Below are 27,033 nucleotides of genomic sequence, written 5' to 3'. Positions count from 1 at the left end.
AATTTAGTCATTATTTAGATAAAAAACAATTGAGAATTTAGTTGACAACAAACTTGATCAAATAAAGAAAACCATGTTGATAAAAGAAAAAAGTGAAATATAAGGTTTGTTTAAGTACTGTTTGTGGCACTGAACTAGGACGCATATAACTATAAATTGTTGTTCTTAATCACAATTTTTTTTAAATATATTTTTACAGCGTGCGTGCCAGTCCTGGCTAGTTTAATTCAAGTCCAAGCCTGCCTTGCTTTCTCTGACACATCAATAACAATTAAGGCAGCCATCGAGCAGCGATGACAAGCCTGCTGCTTTTCCATTAGGCCTCTATTATGTGTTGCTGCTGCAGTTCGGCATTTATACCAATTAAAACATAATTAATACCGCTTATTACTTGAAATTTCTCATCAGGGACAGAGTGGCCAACCCTGAGGCCACTAAAACGGGAGTCCATCATTCTTTTAATGGGCAAAGACGACCAGCTCAATTATAGCTGTCGATCAATGTCACTACTGGGAAACATGGCTCGCTTTTTTCTTTCCTACCTGATTTACTCCTAAATTGTGTTTGAGCTTTGCAAAAAACACAGCTCAACGTTGAATGCAATTGAAGAAATGAATGAGTGTGATCTCAATTTGGAGGCCGCCATGTTTGCAGTTGAAAGAGTGTTGTCAGCTGTCAAAAGGCTTTTGTTTACCCCGCCGCGACACAAACAACTTCGGCATCAATTTTTACCTACTGTGACCCTCCACATTGTTCATTGGCCTGCGCCTTGTGCCATCTTTTCAAATGAGGGTAATTGCATTAGCATTTGATTGGGACTGAAGAATGGGTACGCACTTGTGTAATAATAGAACAAAACAACAACATAAAACGCGAAAGTCGTAATCATCCGAGCATTTTTATTGAGATTTTGGTAGGTTATTCTCTCTACAGTGCACGTTTTTGAGACACTTGTTACTATTAAAAGAGAATTTGTGCTTCATTTTGTTACTTGAGTAAAAGTACTGATACATGAGCAATACACGTTAGCAAAAATGAGGTGAAAAAATAGTATTATAGAGTAAAAAAACTTTACAACCAACGTAAATGTAAAAATATGCACTGTAAAATGTACTTGATTAAAGTACAGACTTTACCTAAACATTTTACTACAGAACTTTTACTTTTGTACTTTGTCACTTTCCACCACTATAGTAGAAAAACAACCCCAAAATCTAACCCTAAGTCTACAACGTAATCACAACTGTTCAAAATGTGTGTTCAAAGTGTTTTCTGAATTAAAGCATGAAGTCAATTTGAGTTGAACTGCTGTGAGTAAGAAATGTCTAAAGTTACCTCCAGATCTTTAAGCACAGGGTGTTCTTCGATCCCGGGGAAGAGCACTCTCATGGTGTACGTTCTGTAGTCCAGGAACGGTATCCCTGCTCCGTCCAGATCACTGGTCAGCTCGTGGATGTCCGTCTGCAGCTCGGCAAACGCTGAACAAGACAATAAAGCGATGTGAGAACAAGTCCATTACAAACTGTCAGATGAATCATCCCGATATCTGATATAGTCACTCTCAAACAAGTCCCACTCGAGAATTATGTGTTTGGAAGAGAAATATTCAACGCAGGTACCTAAATCTCAACAAAACCATGTCGGAATAAATGTATTAAATTTGATATTTTCATGATACAAAGTCATATGCAACTCTGACCAAGTACAAAACCTAAACCAGGCTAAAGCAGGGCTGAATTGTATTGAACAAGACAAAAAATAAAGCTTCTTCTTGATACACCACAATATCCACAGCCGCTGTTTTCAAATCTATCAGACTATAAATGCATTTGTTACTTAATACATGACACTGCAGGTGAATAAGAAAACATCTGACACTAAATGTAAGGGGAAAATGCATTGCAAGTTTTTAATCATGTATTGTTTTCATATAGAAATGAGGCATTTTATGATATTTGGGACATATAAATCTGAACAGACAGAGCCAGATTTCAATTGCTTGCGTCATTTTGTTGCAGATTAGATACAAAAACATCTACAAATGGGATTTGAGACATCTGATTTAGGATTTGACTGTAAATCTGCCAAATTTGCCTTTAAGGGCAGATCGTTCTGTCTCTGTGGAAGAAAAACACATATGGATAAAACAGCATTTGAAGTTACAATGTCCTGTATGAAAAATGAACCAATGAAATAATAAAACATCTTTCCATGCTGATTGGACACATGAAAGCTTTAATGTTGAGAGAGCTAAACAACCAAAAAACAAAAGATTTTAAAAAGAGAGTCTTGCCAAAACCCCTGACTTCCCCCCCTCTTTTATACAGGTCAAACCCCCTGACTTTCCCCCCTCTTTTACACAGGTCAAAACCCCTGACTTTCCCCCTCTTTTACACAGGTCAAAACCCCTGACTTTCCCCCTCTTTTACACAGGTCAAACCCCCTGACTTTCCCCCCTCTTTTACACAGGTCAAAACCCCTGACTTTCCCCCTCTTTTACACAGGTCAAAACCCCTGACTTTCCCCCTCTTTTACACAGGTCAAAACCCCTGACTTTCCCCCTCTTTTACACAGCTGAAAACCCCTGATTTCCTCCCCTCTTTTACACAGCTCAAAACCCCTGATTCCCCCCCTCTTTTACACAGCTCAAAAAACCCTGACTTCCCCCATCTTTTATACAGGTCAAAACCGCTGACTTCCCCCCTCTTTTACACAGCTCAAAGCCCCTGACTTTCCCCCATTTTTTACACAGGTCAAAACCCCTGACTTCCCCCTCGTTTACACAGCTCAAAACCCTGACTTCCCCCCCCTATTTTACACAGGTCAAAACCCCTGACTTCCCCCCCTGTTTTACACAGGTAAAAACCCCTGACTTTCCGCCCTCTTTTACACAGGTCAAAACCCCTGACTCCCCCCCCCCTCTTTTACACAGGTCAAAACCCCTGACTTTCTCCCTCTTTTACACAGCTCAAAACCCCTGATGCCCCCCCCTCTTTTACACAGCTCAAAAAACCCTGACTTCCCCCATCTTTTATACAGGTCAAAACCGCTGACTTTCCCCCTCTTTTACATAGTTCAAAACCCCTGACTTCCCCCCTCTTTTACACAGCTCAAACACCCTGACTTCCCCCCTCTTTTACACAGCTCAAACACCCTGACTTCCCCCCTCTTTTACACAGCTCAAACCCCTGACTTTCCCCTCTCTTTTACACAGGTCAAAACCCCTGATTCCCCCCCTCTTTTACACAGCTCAAAAACCCTGACTTCCCCCATCTTTTATACAGGTCAAAACCCCTGACTTTCCCCCTCTTTTACATAGCTCAAAACCCCTGACTTCCCCCCTCTTTTACACAGCTCAAAAACCCTGACTTTCCCCCTCTTTTACACAGCTCAAAACCCCTGATTCCCCCCCCTATTTTACACAGCTCAAAAACCCTGACTTCCGCCATCTTTTACACAGCTCAAAACCCCTGACTTTCTCCCTCTTTTACACAGCTCAAAACCCCTGATTCCCCCCCCACTTTTACACAGCTCAAAAACCCTGACTTCAGCCATCTTTTACACAGGTCAAAACCCCTGACTTCCCCCTCTTTTACACAGCTCAAAACCCCTGACTCTCCCACCCCTTTCACACAGATCAAAACCCCTGACTTTCCGCCCTCTTTTACACAGCTCAAAACCCCTGACTTTCCCCTCTCTTTTACACAGGTCAAAACCCCTGATTCCCCCCCTCTTTTACACAGCTCAAAAACCCTGACTCCCCCCATCTTTTATACAGGTCAAAACCCCTGACTTTCCCCCTCTTTTACATAGCTCAAAACCCCTGACTTCCCCCCTCTTTTACACAGCTCAAAAACCCTGACTTCCGCCATCTTTTACACAGCTCAAAACCCCTGACTTTCTCCCTCTTTTACACAGCTCAAAAACCCTGATTTCCCCCCCTCTTTTACACAGCTCAAAAACCCTGACTTCCGCCATCTTTTACACAGGTCAAAACCCCTGACTTCCCCCTCTTTTACACAGCTCAAAACCCCTGACTTTCTCCCTCTTTTACACAGCTCAAAACCCCTGATTCCCCCCCACTTTTACACAGCTCAAAAACCCTGACTTCAGCCATCTTTTACACAGGTCAAAACCCCTGACTTCCCCCTCTTTTACACAGCTCAAAACCCCTGACTCTCCCACCCCTTTCACACAGATCAAAACCCCTGACTTTCCGCCCTCTTTTACACAGCTCAAAACCCCTGACTTTCCCCTCTCTTTTACACAGGTCAAAACCCCTGATTCCCCCCCTCTTTTACACAGCTCAAAAACCCTGACTTCCCCCATCTTTTATACAGGTCAAAACCCCTGACTTCCCCCCTCTTTTACACAGGTCAAAACCCCTGACTTTCCCCCTCTTTTACACAGGTCAAACCCCCTGACTTTCCCCCCTCTTTTACACAGGTCAAAACCCCTGACTTTCCCCCTCTTTTACACAGGTCAAAACCCCTGACTTTCCCCCTCTTTTACACAGGTCAAAACCCCTGACTTTCCCCCTCTTTTACACAGCTGAAAACCCCTGATTTCCTCCCCTCTTTTACACAGCTCAAAACCCCTGATTCCCCCCCTCTTTTACACAGCTCAAAAAACCCTGACTTCCCCCATCTTTTATACAGGTCAAAACCGCTGACTTCCCCCCTCTTTTACACAGCTCAAAGCCCCTGACTTTCCCCAATTTTTTACACAGGTCAAAACCCCTGACTTCCCCCTCTTTTACACAGCTCAAAACCCTGAATTTCCACCCTATTTTACACAGGTCAAAACCCCTGATTCCCCCCCTCTTTTACACAGCTCAAAAACCCTGACTCCCCCCATCTTTTATACAGGTCAAAACCCCTGACTTTCCCCCTCTTTTACATAGCTCAAAACCCCTGACTTCCCCCCTCTTTTACACAGCTCAAAAACCCTGACTTCCGCCATCTTTTACACAGCTCAAAAACCCTGACTTTCTCCCTCTTTTACACAGCTCAAAACCCCTGATTTCCCCCCCTCTTTTACACAGCTCAAAAACCCTGACTTCCGCCATCTTTTACACAGGTCAAAACCCCTGACTTTCCCCTCTTTTACACAGCTCAAAACCCCTGACTTTCTCCCTCTTTTACACAGCTCAAAACCCCTGATTTCCCCCCCACACTTTTACACAGCTCAAAAACCCTGACTTCAGCCATCTTTTACACAGGTCAAAACCCCTGACTTCCCCCTCTTTTACACAGCTCAAAACCCCTGACTCTCCCACCCCTTTCACACAGATCAAAACCCCTGACTTTCCGCCCTCTTTTACACAGCTCAAAACCCCTGACTTTCCCCTCTCTTTTACACAGGTCAAAACCCCTGATTCCCCCCCTCTTTTACACAGCTCAAAAACCCTGACTTCCCCCATCTTTTATACAGGTCAAAACCCCTGACTTTCTCCCTCTTTTACATAGCTCAAAACCCCTGACTTCCCCCCTCTTTTACACAGCTCAAAAACCCTGACTTCCGCCATCTTTTACACAGCTCAAAACCCCTGACTTTCTCCCTCTTTTACACAGCTCAAAACCCCTGATTTCCCCCCCTCTTTTACACAGCTCAAAAACCCTGACTTCCGCCATCTTTTACACAGCTCAAAACCCCTGATTTCCCCCCCTCTTTTACACAGCTCAAAAACCCTGACTTCCCCCATCTTTTATACAGGTCAAAACCCCTGACTTTCCCCCTCTTTTACATAGCTCAAAACCCCTGACTTTCTCCCTCTTTTACACAGGTCAAAACCCCTGACTTCCCCCTCTTTTACACAGCTCAAAACCCCTGACTTTCCCACCCCTTTCACACAGATCAAAACCCCTGACTTTCCCACCCCTTTCACACAGATCAAAACCCCTGACTTTCCCTCCTCTTTCACACATGTCAAAACCCCTGACTTTCCGCCCTCTTTTACACAGCTCAAAACCCCTGACTTTCTGCCCTCTTTTACACAGCTCAAAACCCCTGACTTCCCTCCTCTTTCACACATGTCAAAACCCCTGACTTTCCGCCCTCTTTTACACAGCTCAAAACCCCTGACTTTCTGCCCTCTTTTACACAGCTCAAAACCCCTGACTTTCTGCCCTCTTTTACACAGCTCAAAACCCCTGACTTTCTGCCCTCTTTTACACAGCTCAAAACCCCTGACTTTCCCCCCTCTTTTACCCTCTTTGCACTCCAGAGCCACGCGGGACTCCAGGTTGTCCATTTGCATCTGCAGTCTCTTGAGGGTGAGGTCGCTCTCTCTGGACTTGCGCTTGTAGGCGATGAGCACCATGACGATGGCCAGAATGAGCATGGCGCCGGCTGCAGCGATCCCGATGATGGCCGTGCTGCTGAGCGGGCTGTCCGAGGTGATGTGGACCACGCCTGGGGAGAACTCGATGCCGCCAACGCGAGCCTGGGGCAGGAGAAAGAGAGGAGCAGTGTAGATTTGTATTCATGGTGGAGTTGTCTAAACCAGTGGGGTTAATCGCAAATTTAAGTTAAAGGGTCCACACATGGATTTCATAGAATCATTGATCATTTATGAGCAAAACAATCACCATTACAACAACCTGACACAGTGGCATGCAATATTTGCTCCAATATATATCACTTTATGATTTGGTAATATTTTAGTGAGCGGTGTAACAAAAAATTGTGTTGTGACTAAAATAAAATTTGAAAAGCGCTGGTAAAAAGTAAAAAAGTGACTATTTTCTATTTGTCTCTATGTCTTAAGCATCTGAAAATGGCCAATTTGCATTAATTTTGAATTTAATTAGTTAATTGCTAATCTGTCATTTTAATGAGGAATATATAATTTTTACACATTTTATATATCAAAACTGTGTAAAAAAAGATCACATCAATATTGTGTAGTGCTTTAAAATAAGGTTCTTTAGTAAACTATTTATAAGACATTAATAAGTAACAGTTATTTGTTTAAAATAAGCTTAAATAATTTGCTAGCATTTGTAGATGACATATAATACATATAGAAAGTTAATAAGCCATCAGCAAAAGAGATGTATGTGTTAATAATAATAATGTACAAGAGCAATAACACAATGCTCATTAAACAGTTGAGTGATAAACGCTTGAAAAATGTTTTATAAGTGCTTATTAACCTTAAAAGTACTTCATGAATGAACCTTATTTAAAGCTTTAACTATCACCGTCTGGAAAAGTGTGACAAACGTGCAATATTTAATGCAGTGAGAACTTGTGTTTGCTCTGAATAACTTTGATAGAACTCTCCTTATCGATAACGTCATTGGCAGATCCTTCGCTAATTGCTCGCAGTAACGCGTCTATGTCTCCGCTCAGCGTTTCACCACCTCGCCTTGACCCTGCGGTACGGATCAGGCAGCGAATGAGCCAAAGCGGCCCCAGAACAAGCCACAAATGGGGTCTTTATTGAGTTTGCCGAGGCCTACTCCTCTTTAGCGGGCTCTCATTTGTTTGTCTGTTGTCTGCTTGTGGCTATAACAGGAACCAAACTGCTGATCGGATTAGGGATGTTCTCGGCCTGGAAGTGGACGCTGGACGGATACAAAGCCACTCTCGGTTGATCTATTATGCATCATTGGCTTCGCTGGCCGCAGACTGTCAGACTCAGAGCGGTTTCCAGAGGTTCAGATGACAGCGAAACGTTTTATAGGCCTGCTGTAGTGTTTGGGTCGTGTCCATGAGGTTCTAACATTTTTAAAGTGCTATGGGACAGTTTAAATCCTGCCACTTTCACTGTAATGGCATTTAAGCAGACTTTAAAGCGCTTCAGGGTTTTCTCAATGCAGTTTTAAGATTTATTTTAAGTGCAGTCTGTGTTTTCCAATAGAGACATTCGTTTTTAATCCAGGCCTACAAATAAAAAATGCGAAAACTCAGCTGATTTTGTGCGTGAGATGCTTTGAATATTAGTTTAATTCATCAAGAGGTTCATACAATGTCCCAATTTCGACTTTTTTATGTCCAATATTCTGATATATAATTTATATTTCTATACTTACTGGGTCTATCCTGCATTTTGTATTATTCATTCTATAGTGACGACAATATTGATACTATTAAGTCACGCATAGATAATAATAATCACTAAGAGAATGTATTATTTAACAAAAGAAATACTGGATTTAAAATAATCCTCAAACTCTAAAACAGAAACACAACCAGATGTGGGAAAGTAACATGACAGTTAGTACGGTGCTGATTCTGTGGTGTGGTTGAATAAATAAGTTGCTAGCATAAACGATGACTTACCAGTACTTTGTGTCGTCCCGTCAGGTTGGGCGACTCGCACAGCAGCTGGGTCTCAGACACTGTGAGCATACACGGCTTGTCTCCAATGAAAACAGTGTAGTTTAACTTCCCGTTGCCGCTGTTGGTTGGGGGGAGAAAGTTGCGCCCCTGTAAAAAAACAAACATGCTGTAGTGGATGTTTCTTGTGAAAATAACACGCTTGATTTGCTCAATAACAGGGAAAATATATAAAATATCTAGATACTGTATTGTTCTATCTGTTTCTATAATCGAGGTGAATAATGTCAAACACACATAAAAAATGACAAATTGGAAATGGATCAATTGGACAGACTTTGGACCAAATGGGACTGTTATTCTGATTCATGTGTGCCGTGATTTTGTTTTTATTTATTTTTAGTTTTTAGCTGATATTTACTTGTGTTATTTTGTTTTTCACTCTATGGTCGTTTTGTTTTGTGTTTATTATGTTTTTTTTTTCAAATAATAAAGACATTCAAATGAATTCAAAATAAATACAAATTAAAAAAATAAAACAAATCATGATTTTTCAGGTTATAATACAATCGTATGAACTATTTGAAAAAAAAAATTACAATTGTGACAATTTTAGAAGCATTATCAAGGCATTTCAAGTCAATCTATGCCCTCAAAAAGTAAACCTGACTGTAACTGTGATAAAATGTGAATATATGATTATATTTCTGTGATGTATTTTATCTGCATAATAGTGATATTTTATCTGCATCATTAGTCTAAGAGAAGAACGGGTGTGTGACAGCATTTGTTTGTGAAGGGGTCGTAAAGATGGGCCAAAGGATGTTTACCCTAGGGGGGGTGATAACCCAGAGGAGTCTGGGTAATGTTTACCCAAGGCTTGATCTCTACGGAAAAATACCAAGTGCCTTGATGTGAGGCTGACCAATGAGAAATGTGACCCGCCTATTCCAGAATATCTAATAAAACCAACCAGCATGGGAAAAAAGGGTGTGAGACGCGGGGGTGAGACGCAGGAGGGTCAGCCAGGCTCCTTACAACGGCCTGGCTGACACAGTCCCCGCGTTTTCTCCCATGCATGCCACACAAATGTCTGATGTTTCTGTGTCGTTTCATATTCTAGGTTGAATTGTGTTCTCAATGTGTTAAGGAATAGCATCGGTGTATGTCTAATTCCATGACAGTAACGTTCCTTTATATCAGGCTGTTTATTTCACATTAACTGAACTTTTCAACTTTGACATTTATAAAGTTTAATTTCATAAGACTAATGAATGTGAGAACAATCAGGATTTCACAGTCGTTCGGTCATGGTGCTCGCAATCATCATAAAATCGTGATATTTCTAACTTTGGATACCGTGACATCATATTTTCAGTGCACCTTGAGTATGATGGGCGAGCCTGGCTTGAGCTCCAGCACCCCGGACACGCTGAGCGGCTCGAAGTCGGGGTTGGGGTAGTAGATGAAGTTGGTGTGGTTGAGAGCCATCAGGGCCTGCACGTCGTCCAGCTTGAAGCCAAACTCGTCGGGGCGCTCGGGGACCTCCAGCTGCCGGGACAGGCTGATGGCCAGCTCTGGGGCCTGGCACAGCATGGTGGTGGGGCTCAACACGGTACACAACTGGCACACACAAACACACACACAAGAAACAGTGATATTTATGAAAGCACCCACATGGAACGTTTACTAGTAAAACATAATAAAACATAATGAGACGAAGAGGGAACATAGAAACTGTATCAAACCAGAGCAGGAGGAGGAACTCTGATATGTATTTTTGTTTTGCAGATTTTAGCTGTAGAAGGGATACTTTTTTTACCCCGTTGTGCTGTAATTAAGTACACTTTTTGAGGATCTGTCATATTTTAGTTGAGTATTTATTACTTTGACTCGGCTACGTTTGAAAGATATGTTAAAGATACAAAAAGTACTTTTGTGGAGACGTTTGCTCTGTCTTTTGTCCCATCTAACGCCGTATGCTGACTCCAGAGGCTTGAAGTGTGCAGATAAACAGTTGCAGAACAACCACAAATTTAAATAAATTGTATTGGCTTTTTGTGTGAAAGAGCAACACAAAGTGGCCCACAATTTGGAAGTGGAAGGAAAATCATACATGATTTGTAGATTTTTAAATAAAAAACTGAATAGTGCAGCGTGAAAAGCATTCAGACTTTATGGAACTGTCTTTCTCTGCAATTACAGCTACAAGTCTTTTGGGGTTTGTCTCCATCAGATTTGCATCTGCAGACTGACATTTTGCCAATTCTTCTCTGCAAAACAGCTCAAGCTCAGTCAGATTTGATGGAGAGCGTTTATGAACAGCAGTTTTCAGATCTTTCCACAGATTCTGGGTTTAGGTCTGGACTTTATTAGACAGGACAGCTCTGCGTCAAATGGTGATGAGAAAGAAGGGAGGAAATCGAACTCACAACACCACAGCCGGCTGCACATGGAGCCTGGCATGTGTGCTGCTGCCTTAACCACTCAGCCACCGGGCAGCACTGACTGGGCCATTCTAACACATGAATATTAAATATAAGTATTATTCTAATCCAATCCTCATGCTTAGGATCGTTGTCCTGCTGAAGGTGAACCTCCGCCCCAGCATCAAGTCTTTTTAGGAGTCTCTCTCAGATCAGACACGTTTTGGTGGACGGCCATGCGTTTGGTTTTATTATCAGTGGTATGACATTGTTATAACTGTATATCACACTTTCATATATGTTATGGTGACAGGTCAACCACTGTGGTAAGTTTTGTGCCAGTTTTGTGATCCAGTATTGTAGCTTGGAGCCACAATGACTCGTAGAAGTCTAATCACAGAGTTGCGCAGATGTTAAATGTGGTGCGTGCCCCGGCTCAAATGGACCTTGAAGGTAGCATTAGCATCCTTTGTCGCTCCCTGCTCCGCGCAGCTCTCCATAAACCTCCCCTGGGTGAAAACAGCCCAATAGACACGCACAGAACTGGATGAGGGTCCAACAGTGTTGTTTCGAGGGCGTCACGGTCTCTTTATTCAAACGCCACCTGCTGACGCTCAATATTTGATCAACTGTTTGTCAGAGTATGTTCCTTGAGACGGACCCAAGCTTGGATTAATGTGTAGGCTTGGCTTAGGAAGGGCATCTGGTTCAATCAAAACCCAAGTCAATGCATCTCTATAACCGAGACGCAAGAGATTTACTATGATGTACCGGTACTATGATTTATGATGATTTTCCTAATATAAACTGCAAATCCAAACAAATGTTGTCCACAGTATCATGGATTTGGGCCTTGTATCAGACTTAACATTCATTTTAAACGTGTACTTACGTTGAGTGTCTCATGCCCGTTGTATTTGGCTCTGATTAGCGGCGTCTGAATGATGTCCAGATTAGTTCCGGTCACTGTCACTGGTGTATGCCCACTGAAAGTAACAATTACAATATATATAATCACCGCAATAAAACACAAAATGATCATTAGAATGTCAGTGTTTAGTCCCAGTACCTGTAGATGCTCCACTCGGGCTCGATCTTGGTGATGGTGGGGTCTTCCACGTACTCAAACCTCAGGTCCTTCTGGAGGTGGGCCTTGTCTATGCTCACAGACACGGACACGTTTCCGTAACCTTGGAGAGACGCGTGGGTCCGACAGGTGAGCCACAGCCCTCCCCGCCTGTGGAAAATACAACGGTAACACACACATTGGTTATGTTGTACTAAATGCATTTCAGTGAATATTGTCAAAAGTACAAGCGCCCCCCCCCCCCCCGCTCCATCATGTGCCGGTCAGATGTAAGAGCTCCTGCAGACACTGTTACTGTTACTGCACTCTAAAACCTCCATGTGCAACGATCAGTTCACTAGTCAAATGATACAAGAACATGTGATCATTTTGTTTTTAAATGAAGTGATGTTAAAATGTATTCAGTTTTTAAATTGAAGATGTGAAAGGAAAGGATCATGGGTGAAAACTAATGACATTTATCAATCTGTTTTTTTTGTTTTTGTTAAATCCCGTTGAGAGAAAAGCACATGCATCTTTCTGGATTCTCAAGTGTTTGTGAGGAGTAAACGACAGGGGTATGTTCATGACTACAGTGGCTGTCATATTATGTTTTTTATGCTTATGTTGTTCTTTGGTGTGCAATTCACTGTGTTTCAACATGTTTTTTTACGGGGATGATTAGTTGAAGCCTCATGTGGACTTCAAATAGATGTTTTGAGCCCATAAATATTCACATGAATGTTGTGGCCACTTTCTTTCGTGCTACTTGAACCTTCACACGAATGCCAGTGCGATATATAGCCAAGGTCAAAGCGTTTAAGCTGGTTTCCTCCCACTGATAGATTCACATTGGCTTTGACAGAGCTGTTAATTGACTGATGACATGTGAGTGGCAGCTTGTGCTCGGGCCCGGCTCCTCTCTCACCTCAGATACGTGCACGGCTGGTCCTTAAACATGATTGACACGTTGCTCCCGGCGTCGAGGTGGCTCCCGGTGATGTTCACGATGGTTCCTCCGGAGACCGGCCCGCGGTTCGGCTTAATGTTGAGGATTCTGGGGATCTGAGGAGAGAAGGGCAATGAAGACAACGGGGGAATGAATAAAGTTGGGATTCAATTTCTCCAGCATCAACCAGAACGTGTTCTTACTGCCTTGTAATGGTGACAACGCCAAAGTCAGTGTAGAAAGTGACTCACCACAAAGTAGTAGTATTTGGATGATTTTGCCATAAACTCGGGTCTGCACTCTCCAACTCCCACACAGACCTGGACGTTCCCCGTGTACTGGCTGGTTTCTGCTCGACCCATCTCACACACAATCCTACAAGAAAACAACACGCAGTCAGGAGGAAATAAGGCAGTGATTGAACACGATATCAGGAATGTTGCATACAATTCTGGGACCTGGGTATAAACTTTGTGGGTAAGTAGCAGCGCAAAAGAAACACAATATCATATTTAATCTAAAACTTCCAGTGATGAGACAAGTCAATACTGTATTTGACCCTAGTTTCTTCCTCAGAGCTTTCTATTACCAGTCTTGATGTGATTTCCCTGGATCACATGACCACAGACTGGTCTCTGGCTGGTCTCAAATAAGAGGGACGTATCCACCAAGGTTTATTTGGATTATATAATGGACAGGAATGTAATGGCTGGTGCACATTTTCCCTTGGAGTTTCTAATTTTGCTGGACAAAGTAGCAGAACAAGCCAAGCCAAAGTTTCAAGACTCAGGGCCAAATGTTGTCTCTTTTACAGTTTGGAAGATAAGAGCTGTTAATTAAACTTGCGTTGTGCATGACATGGCAAATCTTAACTTTGTGATTTAATTTCACACACATTTGAGGCCTTATAACAAAGTCTGTGTTTGTGGTTGAAAAAAATGTGCACAGCATTTTTCTGTCACATGTGATACGTGTGACATCAGAGGGTTAAAGAGGTTTTATTGAATATTTTGGATTTATGTCAGTAATATCTATTGTCAACATGTAAATACTCACAATATACTGATACTTACATCTGGCTTAAAGAACAAACAAACATTGTACCGTCCCTCCATTATTATTCAGTATACATTACTATATGCAGCCTATTGTGCACACTTTTGTAGTCTGCCACAGTCAGTTTGCATAAATGAACCCAATATTAAAAGCTGAACAAACTAAACAAACAGGGCATTACTGAGCTGTCTCTTCCACTACCTGCACACTGCCAGCCCGTGGTAATACACACTAACCATTTACATATGACCTAAAAATCCAGCTTTTCTGTGACGTTAGCATCTGCTTTGAAAACACAGTCCGTGAGCTCGCGTTTCATTTCATCAGGTGATAAAAGCGTGCACACCGATTACGAGCGGGCGGATTAAGACTCACTGTTCGGCCGGGATGTAGCCCTCTCGTATCGGCGTGCATTCCACCTCTGCCACCTTCACGTTTCCCTGGATCTCCGAGAAATCCAGACCCAAGTTTTCCCCTCGGATAGTCACCAAAGTCCCTCCTTCCCTGGGGCCTCGCAGCGGAGTGATCTGTGAAAATAAATCATGACATGGACTAGACTATAACATGACATGGACTAGACTATAACATGACATGGACTAGACTATAACATGACATGGACTATAACTTAACCAGGCCAAAGCAAATTCATCTCATCAAAATTGTGACTGAAACCTGAAAGCGAAACCTGGACTGAATCAGGACTGAACAAGGACTAGAACAGGACCAAAGCAAGTCCACATCAGGACTAAAATGGACCAAATCTATGGCCAAATGTGTGTGTGAACTCATCCAAAAACAAGTCTACATGAGGAATAAACTGGACTAAAGCCAAACCTAATCCTGGACGAGACTAGGACTAAACCCTGACTAGCAGAAGACCAAACCAAGTCTAAGTCAGCACCAAAGTGATGTGTGAAGAGCCTTGGACAGTGGATGGGTTAGTTGCTATGACTGGTGTGTGCTGCAGGCAGGATCCCAGCTGTAATGGTGCAGTGTCACTATCCGCCTGAAAAATAATGATCTCCCGGGACGCTCGCTCTTCCTCAGCACTTTCATTTTTACCTGACACCAAAGTCCTGCTGTTCTCACCAGTGCAGTGATACAAGAGAGTACACTCAGGCTTGGACTAGAATGTGGAAGTCATTGTTCAGCAGGATTTGGACAATATTGTGTGTACGGCTATGAACATCTCAATATGTTTTGCATTATCTCTCAATGTATCAAGAATGTGCTAAAATGTGTCTCGGCTGAGGTAACTATCGTACAAAAGCGTGAATCGACCATAAAATTAACCAAAAAGGGCACAATTATTACTTTATACCCATGGGAGATTACACTAGAGCTGCTTGTCTAGTGTATATAGATATCAGCAATGCAATGATTGTGGCGGTGTGAAACGTGACTAAAACTAGAGCTAATTCTTGTTTATCGTTAGCTTTTTCTGCATTTCTTTCACTTTTCTGCACCTCTACACTCTGTTTGAACATGTCTTTATGTAATGCATTGGGTTTGGATAAGGTTAGATGCATTATGCAGCAGAAATATAATGTTCTTGATCTTGACATGAGTGCAGTGCGTCGATAAACAGGAAACATCCATCCATCCATCCATCTTCTGCCGCTTTATCCGGGGCCGGGTCGCGGGGGCAGCAGTCTGAGCAGGGACTCCCAGACTTCCTTCTCCCCAGACACTTCCTCTAACTCCTCCGGGGGGATCCCGAGGCGTTCCCAGGCCAGCCGAGAGACATAGTCTCTCCAGCGTGTCCTGGGTCTTCCCCGGGGCCTCTTCCCGGTGGGACATGCCTGAAACACCTCCCGAGGGAGGCGCCCAGGAGGCATCCGGAACAGATGCCCGAGCCACCTCAGCTGGCTCCTCTCGACGTGGAGGAGCAGCGGCTCTACTCCGAGCTCCCCCCGTGTGGCCGAGCTCCTCACCTTATCTCTAAGGGAGCGCCCAGCCACCCGGCGGAGGAAACTCATTTCGACCGCTTGTATCCGCGATCTTGTTCTTTCGGTCACTACCCAAAGCTCATGACCATAGGTGAGGGTAGGAACGTAGACCGACCGGTAAATAGAGAGCTTTGCCTTTCGGCTCAGCTCCCTCTTTACCACAACGGTCCGATGCAGCGACTGCATCACTGCAGCCGCTGCACCGATCCGCCTGTCGATCTCACGCTCCATCCTTCCCTCACTCGTGAACAAGACCCCGAGATACTTGAACTCCTCCACTTGGGGCAAGGACACCCCACCCACCTGGAGAGGGCAAGCCACCTTTTTCCGGTCGAGAACCATGGCCTCGGATTTGGAGGTGCTGATTCTCATCCCAGCCGCTTCACACTCGGCTGCAAACCGTCCCAGTGCATGTTGCAGGTCCGGGTTTGATGGAGCCATCAGGACAACATCGTCTGCAAACAGCAGAGATGAGATCCTGTGGTCCCCAAACCGGACACCCTCCGACCCCTGACTGCGCCTAGAAATTCTGTCCATAAAAATTATGAACAGAACCGGTGACACAGGGCAGCCCTGGCGGAGTCCAACATGCACTGGGAACAGGTCTGACTTACTGCCGGCAATGCGAACACAGCTCCTGCTCCGGTCATACAGGGACCGGACAGCCCTGAGCAAAGGGCCCCGGACCCCGTACTCCCGGAGCACCCCCCAAAGGACACCCCGAGGGACACGGTCAAAAGCCTTCTCCAGATCCACAAAGCACATGTGGACTGGTTGGGCAAACTCCCATGAACCCTCGAGCACCCGATGGAGGGTATAGAGCTGGTCCAGTGTTCCACGACCGGGACGAAAACCACTCTGCTCCTCCTGAATCCGAGGTTCGACTATCGGTCGGATTCTCCTCTCCAGTACCTTGGAATAGACCTTACCCGGGAGGCTGAGGAGTGTGATCCCTCTGTAGTTGGAACACACCCTCCGGTCCCCCTTCTTGAACAGAGGGACCACCACCCCGGTCTGCCAGTCCAGAGGCACGGTCCCCGAACGCCACGCGATGTTGCAGAGACGTGTCAACCAAGACAGTCCTACAACATCCAGATACTTTAGGTACTCAGGGCGGATCTCATCCACCCCCGGAGCCCTGCCACCGAGGAGTTTGCGGACAACCTCAGTGACTTCAGCTTGGGTGATGGATGAGCCAGCCTCCGAGTCCCCGGTCTCTACTTCCTCTTCAGAAGACGTGACTGAGGGATTAAGGAGATCCTCAAAGTATTCCTTCCACCGTCCGACGACATCCCCAGTCGAGGTCAGCAGGCCTCCACCCGCACCGTAAACGGTGTTTGTGAGACACTGCTTCCCCTTTCTGAGGCGCCGGACGGTTTGCCAGAATTTCTTTGGTGCCGACCGATAGTCCTCCTCCATGGCCTCCCCGAACTCCTCCCAGGCCCGGGTTTTTGCCTCTGCGACAGCGCGAGCCGCGGCTCGCTTGGCCTGCCGATACCCGTCGATGACCTCCGGAGACCTACAAGCCAGAGTGGCCTGATAGGCCTCCTTCTTTAGTCTGACGGCATCCCTTACTTCCGATGCTAATGTGTGCTAGCTTTGTTTTGCTAAGCATGTTGCCACAATCTAGAGTTAACATCACTGGAAATACAACGCTTGTCTTTATATACACCTTTTGCCATCTTGTTTTCACCTGAGTCTGTGTTCTCTCGTTTCCAATCTAATGTTAAAGTGTTCCAGAAGCCGAGCCAGGCCCCTTTGGAAGCTAGACCTCTCGTGGATCCCTTAAACGGGCCGGGACAGTTCAGTAACAACAGAAGAGAAAGTTTCGGACGGTACCTATCAACTCCAAAGCGAACCAGCGGAAATGAATTTCTAATAAATGATTCTCCTTATATATTAAAAAATGGTTTATATTTTGGATTGTGTGATGATGTTGTAAATAAATAATAAATATATCGTATTTGGATGCACATGTACATGCTATTGGTTATTTTTAGACGTTACACTACACATAAAATGGATTAGAAAGACGAGAGGTTCAGGCCTGGTTATGCACAATGGGAGATATTGTCTGTCTCTGATTAATCACATTCCCAAGTGGCATCCTAATGAGAAAATGGCCTTCTGGGAATAAAGTACCATTCAATTTGCAAGGTTTCACACACAGTATCAATCATTACAATTCATTTGCATAAAATATAGTATGAACAATAGAAGAGAAAATCAGCTTAGAAGGAGATATGGGAAGCTGAGGAGTGAAAGATTTCAAATGAGCAGATCAGATTCAATAAAGTGTTGGATGTGAGACTTGGGCACAATAATTGACATCAGAGCCACTTAATCAGTCTGTGTGGCGTCTCGTGCAAGTCTCTGCAGCTGCTGATCGAAGTTGTCAATATAATGAATGGTATTAGGATGCATTAAAGTCCTCTTGAAATGACCTCCTTTTTAACACTGGCAGTCTTCAATAATAGAAGATGTAGAAAATATAAACATGTTCCTTCATATGGTAGCATTCCAGAAGATGTATATGTTTTGCACACTATTGATACGTATACTGTGTATTTCAAACGTATCGCAATAATCAATATTGTAACAAACTAAATATATTGCAAAAGCGCTTTTTTTTTTGCCTCTAAACTTGACACAAAGGTGGCACAAAACAACATTCTTTGGATTAAAGTTTCAAACTAAAAATAAAGTCATAATTATAAAACTCTGAAACAAAAATATTTTTAAGACTTAAACTTCGGTTCGATGGATTTAACAAAGTTTTTTCATCTGATATTTTTCTTTATGAAAACAAATTAAAAAGAAAATTCCTGTGTTTAGTCCCAGTTTAAATGTGAATGTGCAAGTGTGAACCCACCTTTAGTCTTTAGTTTGAGCTTTTTACTTAATTTAACTGAATGCAGTGGGTTAGGGTTATAGTTTTGTGTCACATGTCACATATCTCAATGACATTACTATTGCAATTGCAGTACTTTACAACTGCGCACCTGAAACGAAGGCGCTAACACACTTGTAACACCTTAAATCACAGTTGCACTTTTAAATGAGGTGTAACACTCCCTTATGCACCCGTGTAGACCCAGGCCTGCATAACCCTCACACGTAAGTGCCACTGACAGTAAAAATAAGAGGTATGTGCCTGTAATAAGTGCAGTATATACAACTGTAGTCCATTAGAATCATAAAGGAGTGGTTTGAGGATTGTGTAGTTTTGAAAGAAGAATGTACCTTATTCTTTTCTCACAAAGTCACGATATATTAGAAAAATCTGGTAACCACAAGAAGGTAATTTGCAATAGTTAATTGTATAGCATTTGTATAGCAACGGTTTAACACCGTGGGAATGCTCTTACAAACATTTTTCTACACACATGCTTTTTTAATATTAACATATTATAAGGTATTAAAAGTCATCTACAAATGCTAGCAAATGTCTTAAAAGTGTATAAACATCCTTATTAATGCCTTATAAATAATTTACTGAGGGAAATTATTTAAAATTCCTAATGTTTGCATCAATTGAAATCCAATCTTATATATACGGTTTATATACAAGGTTGAAATAGCAATAAATCATTACATTGGAGCGAACTTGTTGAAATAAATATCCTTCTGCCCTAAGCCTGGTATAACAGAGAGTCTTTTTCATCGCACCATTTTCCCTCTTCCTCTTTTAGAGCCATTCCTCATCTTTACTGAGGCAACTGCTGTGAGAAACTAGAATCAAACGCTTGTGGGAGGCGACTTCTCTCTTTCTTTCGCGCTCTTCCTCTGCTCATTCATCCAGGGCCTCATGTAAACCCTATCAATCCCGCTCCTCCGTCCGCATTTCCATCCATCTTGCGTTTTTTTCTTTTTTGCTAGCGGGTTATCGTTCATCACGCTGACCCCGGCTTCCCCTCCGCTATTATCCCCCTTCATGAGCGTCCCGCGGGTCAAGTGGGTTCGGCCTCACGTGCACTGCTTGTTTTCAGGACACAAGGGGTTAAGTGGGGGAACATGACGGCGTCGGAGCACCGCTGATTGATAACTAGCACTGAATGAGTCTAATTTCTCTCTCTGGGCTGGCACTGGCGGCGAGAGGAGAAGGGCGAGCTCGGACGCAGCTTTTAGTGAAAATGACAACATGCAATCTTAACAAACAAGTGGCGTAATTGCCATGAATGTTGCTTGTTATTTTATACTGTGTCACATTGTTCAGCAAAAAAAATCCCTTAAGAGACAAATAAATATGTGTTTGTCTTAATCACATCAGTGAAGTCATTATTTGAATGTTTTTTGAAAGAAATGCTAATTCTCATTATTTAATTGCCGTGTTCATGTTAAGGTTTAAAGTCCTTTCAACTGACGTTCATCACATCTTTGCGCTTGAATAATTATATAAATAACAACTTTCTGAGGCTATTGTGAAATTTATTCGTGCTGAAAATGTCAAACTTTGTGTAATTTTTTGTTTCATGTGGATGGTCCTTGTACAAATTCTTCATAAGATTTTATAAATGTTACAGATTTATTTTGTAGATTCCATTTTATGACCACTATGTTGACCAGGTCCCCTTGTCTCAGATTAGATGAGCCTATAATATATATATATATTTATTGGTTGGCCGATATATTAGGCAGATCACATCGGTCATAAAGCTCCAGCACAAAACAATATTTAATTTTGGTAAAAATACTACAACTCTTTTACTCTGTGGAGCAGTGCCATTTCATATATTTGGGGGGAATAATCCAAACTGGCCTTATATATCGGCTTCAAAATAGCGACAGAGCTTATCGGCCTTCGCTTACTCTAGATTCCAAACATCAGTATCTGCACGCCAAGAAAAAATTAATCGGTCCATCTCTAATTCCTATTAGAGCACAGTCGAATGTCTTTTGTAATTCCAGGCACCGGCTTTACTATTGCTACTTATTAAAGTACTTATTAAAATAGTAATAGTACTGCTAAAGGGGCTGTACCTGTTCTTTTGCATGTGATAAAGTCAAATCTAATTTGCCCCGTCCACCTTTAATACAATTCAATTATAATACAACACAACAATGATACGCTGTAGTACGAGCTGGAATGCAGTGCTTTTGGGTTTCTGTCTAGTTTGACCACTGGCTGACCACTGGACCCAGATGAACGTACAAACAGTTTGCTTTGGGGCTGACAGATAACTTCTTCATAAATATGTGTGTTTTCAGCTCCGGACGTCAGCAGCGTGGGCTTCGTTTGGCCCCTTGTGCCTTCTACACACCCCGCAGTCGGATAATGAGGGCTCTGTCGGACTCGGGACCCACCTGTGTGATGCGTGGGTGGGTGCACTTGCTGTTGATGCCATTGTGCTCGAGCCACTGGTTCTCCGGGTGGGGGCAGTGCTGCTTGAGGGTGCAGCGGTTCTCTCCTTTGCACCAGACGCAGCCGAACTGTGGGTTGGCCTTCAGACACAGGCCGCAGCTGCCTCTCTGAGCGTCGCACTTGTACAGATGAACTGGACGGAGACAGACAGGAGATTAGCTGAATGCCTTTGAATAATAATAGTCATAAGAGAAAGAATGAAATGAATAAAATGACATGTCTTTATCATTTCCTGCCAAAAAACATCTGTACCATGATAATAACTACACCTTAATTAGCCTTAATAAAGCATAAAGTAGGACATGAATTAATTATGAACAGTTTGAAGATGTAACCGTGCAGATCTCGTTGTATAATCCCAAAGACTTCATTTAATTGCAATTGCAAATATTTGTTCACCCCAATTAAGAACAAGGCAAAACAAAACTGAATACAAGTTTGTTTAACCAAAGAGTGTTTTTTCTCCACTTTTTGCCACAAAAGTCTTGAATCTGTTGAAAATGACAGTGTTTAAATGTCTTTAAAGAAGAAAAAGATCAATGTATAATCACAATTTTTTTTTTCAATGAAAGTAGAGACATGGACGTTTCTTTTGGTGTAAAACGTGTGGTTAAACCAGCAGCACGAGGTTTTCTTTGGGGCTTTGAAGATTGTTGTAATTTAGCACAAACTCTGGAAAGATGAGGGATGTCTGCGAACAGAGCTGGCAGTGAATTCATTAATCTGTTTGTTTATTTGAGCATCAGTTAAAATAATGTACAGATATATTATGTTCATATTGACATCAACAACAACAAAATAAAAAAATGACATTAAAATGAACATCCATCGATTGAAAGTTCAAGTCATTTGCAGATATTATTTTCTTATATTATATTCCACGGCATTAAATTTACTCAGCAACGCACGTTTTTACACATACATTCCTCTGGCTGTATCACCTCTTCATCCTAGTTTACCATAATGAATGTTGTGACTAGCTTAGTGTGCCCCTTCTGCCTCGCCACATCATTTACATATCATCCCCATGGCAACCGGCCACTCATTTTCTCATTAATTGTCATGTGGGATGTTCCTTATGTAGAACTGTCTACTCTGCCCACGGTGAAGAGAGAAGGCCAGCAACTTACGACACAAGCAGAGAACTACATGTGTTTAAAGGTTAGAAAGAGCTAAAAGTTCATGAGTGATATTAAAAAATAAATATCTTGTATGTAAATATATATATATATTTTAAATTGAGCAAACTAATACAAATGTGCTTAACGATATACATATGTGAAAAAGCATGTGAATAAATGTATTTTCTATCAGTGCTTTTGGCAGCAGTGGCTCTAGGGACATCCTCCATATTGTATTTTCGCAGGAATAGTGCTAGTTTTTGTGAATTTTGGAATAAAGAAAGACGTAAATCATAATGAACAAATACTTAGTAACTACTTAAAACTCTAACCCTACTTCCAAATCCCAAACTAAGTTACTAGGCCGGAATTATTCTTAATAAACTTTGGACGTTGGTACCAGGACAAATAGTTTATTAAGAATAATTGATGTTCAATAATTACTAAATGATTACCCTAACACTTAACATTGTGTAGTTAGAAAGCCAAAACCGTTCTTTATTAACAATTTGTGTCATAATTAATTAGCCTTAGTCCTGCTTTATTAAGGCTAATTAAGGTGTAGTTCTTATACAGTAGTAACAAAGTCAAAAGTAGTGTTTTAATGAGATGAAGACAGGCAGATTGTTGCTATTGAACAGAGATATAGAGAGTGAGTGGTCGGCCCGGATAAATATAAGGGAAAATGGGACTTGATCAGACAAAACCTTTGTGGGTGGAGCTTTTTGTGGGTGGAGCTTTTTGTGGGTGGAGCTTTTTGATAGTTCTTATTAAAACATCATATAAAAACAGGAATAGTGTCTCCTGCCCTCATCTGAGAGTGTACCATCATCTCATGTATCTGTAATCTGCAATCTGAAAACACCCAATTAAATGGTCACTCAACAACAAAGGAGAAAACACTCAGCCCGTTGCCATAGAAACAAGCTCCGAGGGGCAACAATGGGAAGTCATTTTACAATGCATCGATATGAATGAGACTGGAGCGGAGAGTAAGAAGCGAGAGAGAAGAGAGTGAGTAAAAGGGAAAGAGGAGGGAGAGAAGAGAAAGGGAGAGGCAGATGAGAAAAGAGAGGGAAGAGAGAGAGGGTGAGAAGAGAAAGAGATGAGCTATGGAGGGACGGACAGAGAAGAGAGAGGGAGTGAGTGAAGGTGTGTGAAAGAGGTCGAGAGAGCGAGGGAAGAGCGAGGTAAATGAGAAAGAGAGACATACAGAGAGAAGAGAGAGGGAGTGAGTGAAGGTGTGTCAAAGAAAGAGGAAGACAGAATTGGAAAGAGAGATGGCGAGGGAGGAGAGAAATGTAAGCGAGGCAGTGAGAGAGCTGGAGAGACAGACCGGAAGCCTCTGAAAGTTATTATTGACCAATAATGGCAATTATTACATCACAGATCATCAAGGTTTCCTTAGATAATTACACAAGAATGGTTCCTTTAATTGTGCTTGTTCTTGTTCTTTTTCTTCTTTTTTTAAACATACAACAACAAAAATGTACATCACACAAACCGACCTATGTAAAGAAAAAATAAACATAAAAAATAATTTATCCGTCCATCCATCTTCTTCCGCTTATCCGGGGCCGGGCCAGCATTCTAAGCAGGGACTCCCAGACTTCCTTCTCCCCAGACACTTCCTCTAAGTCCTCCGGGGGGATCCCGAGGCGTTCCCAGGCCAGCCGAGAGACGTAGTCCCTCCAGCGTGTCCTGGGTCTTCCACGGGGCCTCTTCCAGGTGGGACATGCCCAAAACACCTCCCCAGGAAGGCGCCCAGGAGGCATCCGGAACAGATGCCCGAGCCACCTCAGCTGGAGGAGCAGCGGCTCTACTCCGAGCTCCTCCTAAGGGAGCGCCCAGCCACCCGGCGGAGGAAACTCCATTTCACCGCTTGTATTCGCGATCTTGTCCTTTCGGTCATTACCCAAATAATATATATATAAAAACAATGTTTAATTAAAAAGGGTAGATATCCTCAGCCTTCAATACACTGGGAAAAAAAAAACTTTATATATGTTCTATGAGTTCCTATTTTAGTCACTCATTTTAGCTTCAACTAAAACAAATAATCAGGTCTAAATAAAAGTTTTACACTCATAAAATAAGTTCATGAAAAAGATCTAATATCGGTTTCACTTTACTTCATTGGTTATTCCATTCTGGTGCATCCCTGCTCAAAGCGCTGCACTGTAATGCTCATTATTCATGTCCAGAGCCCGTACAGTCACAGAGGTGCAAACACGCGCCTCCAACACGCCCTTTAGCGCAGGCAGATACAAAGCACCATCGCTGCACATTACCTTTATTGTGGGCGGGGTTGTCGATACTGAAATCTCCGTTCCAGATGACGGTCAGCTCCACGGGAAGACTGCTCATCTCCATCCCGTCGTAGAAATACTGTCGCCATGGCAACCGGCAGTGGCGAAACAGGAGATAAGAGGCGGAGGGGTAAAGAAGAGAAGGAAAAACTGTTGAGACACTTTAAACGATTTATTATCTTTAACATCCCCCCCAAAAAAAACCTCTGGGGTCGCAGTGCCGTGAACGTATAATGCATATTCATCAGGTGGTAACACTAGCGGCGCTGGAGCATCTGAGCTAGAATTGCGCTTTTCTGCTAAATTACAGTTTCCCCTCCTTCACTGTTCAATCGTTGTACAATATTTGGATTACATCGTGATTACACAGCACACACACAAGCGTAGACACTGGTGAGTACACTCGAGTGATGAAGACAGACAGGAAGATGAGATGTTATTATGGCAACAGGCGATTAGCATCAGGACCAGCGTAAAACCCTTTTCATGCTACTCTCTCATCGCTGTCAATGTTTTATTCAGAGGAGGAATGGAGCGAGATCGTACGAGAGGCGAGGTAAAAGAGAGAGTTGAGAGCTTTGCGAGTGTTGTCAACTTTGGCCAAGATATTCTCATGTGTTCTCATCTTGTTTTTTTAGATTGGTTCAAATATTAGTCACATCTAATGCAAATAACAGCTATTTAAAGTGCCTATGACAGGGTTTTACTTTTTTCAAATTATGAAGTTATTTGGTGTATTTTTACCTGTTGTATAGATAAATTATAGTTTTACAACAATCGAGTAGGTATTTGTGGAGAAAACGTTGAAAAATCTGTAGAAAATGACAGGAAGTGACATTACACGAGTGATACTCATTCCTGTCAAAGTTTATGCATAATTTACACAAAGAAACAATTTTCTTTTTACTCTCTAAACATTAATTCAACAAAATAAAGGTGCTTTCACGTCAAATTTAAACAAAAGTTTACATTAGATGAGTTTTTGCCCAGTGTTTGCTCATTTCCTAGTGTGATGTCATCAACTGCAAACAGGAAGTGACATTATAAACCTAAAAATTTGCATTTCTGCGATTTGTATTATTTTTCGGCAAAATTCATAACGTATTTATCTTAGGAATAAGGAATAACAGATGATTCGAACTAAATAAGCTCTGAGTATTTGCAAGTCGTGTGAATGTTTGTAAAGTACAATCATCATGGGGCTTTTGAAAATAACAAATGACCTGAATGTAAATTAAAGTTGCATTATTAACAGTTTCTGGTGAGGGTCTGCTACCTGCTTGACTCACTGAAGATGTTATTGCTTTGCCTGGAATGTTCCGCAGTATGTCATTGAACTTAACTTGCATTTAGTTAATTACAGGTGTTTTTACTGCTCAAAATACCTTAAAAAACATGCATTCTTAGTGTGAGCGGAGCCATTTATCGTGCAGCATTTCAGGCAAAGCAATAACATCTCCATGGACACAAGCAGATGTTGTAACCTCTGGACACTTTCAGCTGAAGCACTATTTGTACTGTATTTGATTGCAATTATGAAGCAGTTTTTGCTATATAAACAAAGAGGACTGGATATAAGACATTTACGTAGTGCAAACTCATTTTGACATTCAATATTTTTTGCGTAGAATTTTGAAGACCCAAATAAATTCAGTGTGTGTGGTGTTTTTGTGCTGGCAAACCAAACAGTATCAACTAAGGAGGTGTTCACACTGGAGCCAGTTGAAGCAAACTCTGGTGCGCTTCCAGCTAAGTACGCTTCGTTTGTGGAGATGTGAACGCTCTATCAAACCAGATTCACACCAAACAAGCGTACATCTGGAGTGCTCCGGAGCCCACACATTAAAGTCAAGGCCAGCGGGGCAAACAGACTAAAAGCACGGTTTGAAAATGGCATAAAAAACTAAAAAATTGAACACCTCGTAAGGAAATGAGAGGGAAATTAGACTACAGACAAGAGGACAGAGGTTAGAAAAATGCTTTTAAATGAAGTGAACGTAGCAAACAAAGTCGACATTTTCAGAGTGTCCCATTTATTCAGCCCAAATCACTGCGTCAAACTTTAGATTTCATTCAACATTTATACAAATCTGCAGTAGCACATCGAGTCCTTCAGACTTGTCTCATTATTTTTAATCTTCCAGTTTAGAATTTTGTCAACCAAACAATTTTAATTGGCAATGTTTTGAAAATAAATTGGCAATACCAAAGTGAAGCCTTAATGACCTAAAACAGTATCTGCATTGCTAAATGCTGATAAAACTGTGCTGATCTCTGCTCTGTCTGTTCCTCTCTTCTCTTTCAGAACAATCACACCCTTGTGTCTTCTTCTGTTCAGATTTCAAGGCAAATATCATTGACGCATGTTTAAAATGTGTGCGTTTCGGTGATCAATCGACTTAAAGCAGGTCGTATTTCTATGGTTCCTGGGTTGTTTTATATGAAATAAAAAGTGTCTCCTCTGATGTGAGCTTTTGCTCCTCGTTCCCGCTCGCTCGAGGCTCATCAC

The 27,033-nt window shown here is 42.4% G+C and overlaps 1 protein-coding gene across 2 annotated transcripts in view; it reads right to left on the bottom strand.

The window, feature by feature from the left end:
- plxna4 (plexin A4) overlaps positions 1-27,033 on the bottom strand; it is a 313,531-nt gene that overhangs the window by 51,639 nt on the left and 234,859 nt on the right. For both annotated transcript variants that reach the window (XM_072454782.1, XM_072454783.1), the window contains exons 11-21: positions 24,507-24,603; positions 21,037-21,227; positions 14,159-14,310; positions 12,979-13,102; positions 12,707-12,843; positions 11,782-11,949; positions 11,605-11,698; positions 9,670-9,909; positions 8,290-8,436; positions 6,211-6,445; positions 1,336-1,478 (exon numbers count right to left, since the gene is read on the bottom strand). In XM_072454782.1, the coding sequence (XP_072310883.1) occupies positions 1,336-1,478; positions 6,211-6,445; positions 8,290-8,436; positions 9,670-9,909; positions 11,605-11,698; positions 11,782-11,949; positions 12,707-12,843; positions 12,979-13,102; positions 14,159-14,310; positions 21,037-21,227; positions 24,507-24,603 (1,728 nt within the window). The remainder of the gene's footprint in view (positions 1-1,335; positions 1,479-6,210; positions 6,446-8,289; positions 8,437-9,669; positions 9,910-11,604; positions 11,699-11,781; positions 11,950-12,706; positions 12,844-12,978; positions 13,103-14,158; positions 14,311-21,036; positions 21,228-24,506; positions 24,604-27,033) is intronic.

This window comes from Eucyclogobius newberryi, unplaced genomic scaffold (genome assembly GCF_026437365.1).
Source record: "Eucyclogobius newberryi isolate DKJ021-1_F unplaced genomic scaffold, fEucNew1.0.hap1 SCAF_2, whole genome shotgun sequence".
NCBI lineage: Eukaryota > Metazoa > Chordata > Actinopteri > Gobiiformes > Gobiidae > Eucyclogobius > Eucyclogobius newberryi.
The sequence above is the reverse complement of the archived record's forward strand: the minus strand, read 5'-3'. Positions and strand labels throughout refer to the sequence as shown.